Source organism: Humulus lupulus, chromosome 2 (assembly GCF_963169125.1).
Source record: "Humulus lupulus chromosome 2, drHumLupu1.1, whole genome shotgun sequence".
Lineage (NCBI taxonomy): Eukaryota > Viridiplantae > Streptophyta > Magnoliopsida > Rosales > Cannabaceae > Humulus > Humulus lupulus.
The window spans coordinates 11861122-11863244 of NC_084794.1; the positions used below are offsets into that span (position 1 = coordinate 11861122).

The 2123-nt window shown below is 39.0% G+C and overlaps 1 protein-coding gene across 1 annotated transcript; it reads left to right on the forward strand.

The window, feature by feature from the left end:
• The first annotated feature begins 561 nt into the window (after positions 1 to 561).
• LOC133817286 (chlorophyll a-b binding protein of LHCII type 1-like) lies at positions 562 to 1542 on the forward strand. Its single transcript, XM_062249758.1, has one exon. The coding sequence runs from the start codon at positions 636 to 638 to the stop codon at positions 1437 to 1439; it is 804 nt and encodes a 267-aa protein (XP_062105742.1). The 5' UTR covers positions 562 to 635; the 3' UTR covers positions 1440 to 1542.
• Positions 1543 to 2123: the final 581 nt, after the last annotated feature.

Genomic DNA, 2123 nt, shown 5'->3' on the forward strand with positions numbered 1-2123 from the left:
TGTCCTGTAAATAATTTCATGGTGTATTGGTGTTGTGTGGTGTAGAACAAATAACCAATAAAAAAGAAAAATACAAAACAAAAATGGTATCTTAAATAATCGAGAATTGCTAAGGATTATTAATCACACAAGTAGGTGAAACATCATTATTGTTGCAATCTAATATCATATTTCACTTATTTGAATTTAATAAGTATTATCAGATATCGCTAACTAATCACACAGTGTCACCTTATGTAGTGTTGGACAACAACAAATAGCAAAACTCTAGAGAATCCAACAGATATCTCTTTCCTTATCCTACATCATCAACTCATAAGAAATCTCCTAAAGACAAGTGGATAAATTATATTGGCTACTCTTAAACCTCTAAACTTTTGTCAAATAGACTGGTGGATAGCAGAGAGTAGAGAGTAACAATCAGGGGAATTGAACAAAGACAAATCTAATAAAAAAAATGAAAAGATAATCAAACAAATCGATTAATACGAATGAGAATAGAGATAAAGATATTCAAAGATAAAATGACTCCTCACCCAACAAGCTATATATATACTATACCAAAGATATTGCTAATCACCCCAAGGAGAACAAAGTTTGAAACTTCTCTTCTCTTTCATTGCTTGTAAATCATAATGGCTTCTTCAACAATGGCACTCTCCTCTCCATCTTTTGCAGGCCAAGCTGTGAGGCTTGCTCCTGCACCATCTGATGTCATGGGCGAGGGCCGAATCACCATGAGAAAAGCTGCAGCTAAACCCAAGAAAGTTTCATCTTCAAGCCAATGGTACGGCCCAGACCGTGCCAAGTACTTGGGCCCATTCTCAGGTGAGGCCCCATCCTACCTCACCGGAGAGTTTCCCGGCGATTACGGTTGGGACACAGCTGGGCTTTCGGCTGATCCCGAGACCTTCGCCAAGAACCGAGAGCTGGAGGTCATCCACTCGCGATGGGCCATGCTCGGCGCTCTGGGCTGTGTCTTCCCCGAACTCTTGGCCCGCAATGGGGTCAAGTTCGGTGAGGCCGTATGGTTCAAGGCCGGGTCTCAAATATTCAGCGATGGTGGGCTGGACTACTTGGGAAACCCAAACTTGGTCCATGCTCAGAGCATTTTAGCCATTTGGGCCACTCAAGTGATCTTAATGGGAGCTGTAGAGGGGTACAGAATTGGAGGTGGGCCACTTGGTGAGGTGACAGATCCACTATACCCTGGTGGGAGTTTTGACCCATTGGGGCTTGCTGAGGACCCAGAGGCTTTTTCTGAGCTGAAGGTGAAGGAACTCAAGAATGGAAGATTGGCTATGTTCTCTATGTTTGGTTTCTTCGTTCAGGCCATTGTCACTGGAAAGGGTCCTATAGAGAACTTGGCTGATCACTTGGCTGACCCTGTTAGCAATAATGCTTGGGCATTCGCCACAAACTTTGCCCCTGGAAACTGACACTTAATTGCTCTTTTCATACATTTGTGTGTTTGTAACAGATGTTGTAAACTCAACATGTGACATTGATGGGAATGAAAACGTGCTTTATTTTAACCAATAATATGTGTTTATACATATAAATAATATATGTAACGTAACAAAAACACTTGAAAAGGACCCACTAAAGTTTATTATTGCTATCATCAGGCGCTGGCCACTGTGATAAATCACAATTGGACGTCAATTTGAGCTAATGTTGACATTTGGCAAATGAGCTTTAGATGATATGATAATTATAATAATAATGGAAGTTACGCGTAATTGGTTGTAATAAAATTGACTTATAAACCCTGTTTTCCTCACAATCAAGTTAGATAATAGTGAGTGCTCTTAGATAAAGACCACACATATATCATAAGCAATGATGATTGTCTCATCATATTTTCTCCTTTAATGAATATCTGTAGCTTTCATATCACTACATATTAACATATGACTAGTAGTTGAATAATCATTTAACGTTAATCATGTATGAACAACAGAATAATATCATTCACTATTCAGTGCAAGATTATGAAAAGAATTTTGCTGAGTTGGTTTTTACTACACCAAAATGTTTCGCTGAAATTTCTTTATATAATCAGCATAATAAAACCCTGTCAGTATAATTGTCTCCACAAGCTTTGATTCAGATCCATGGAG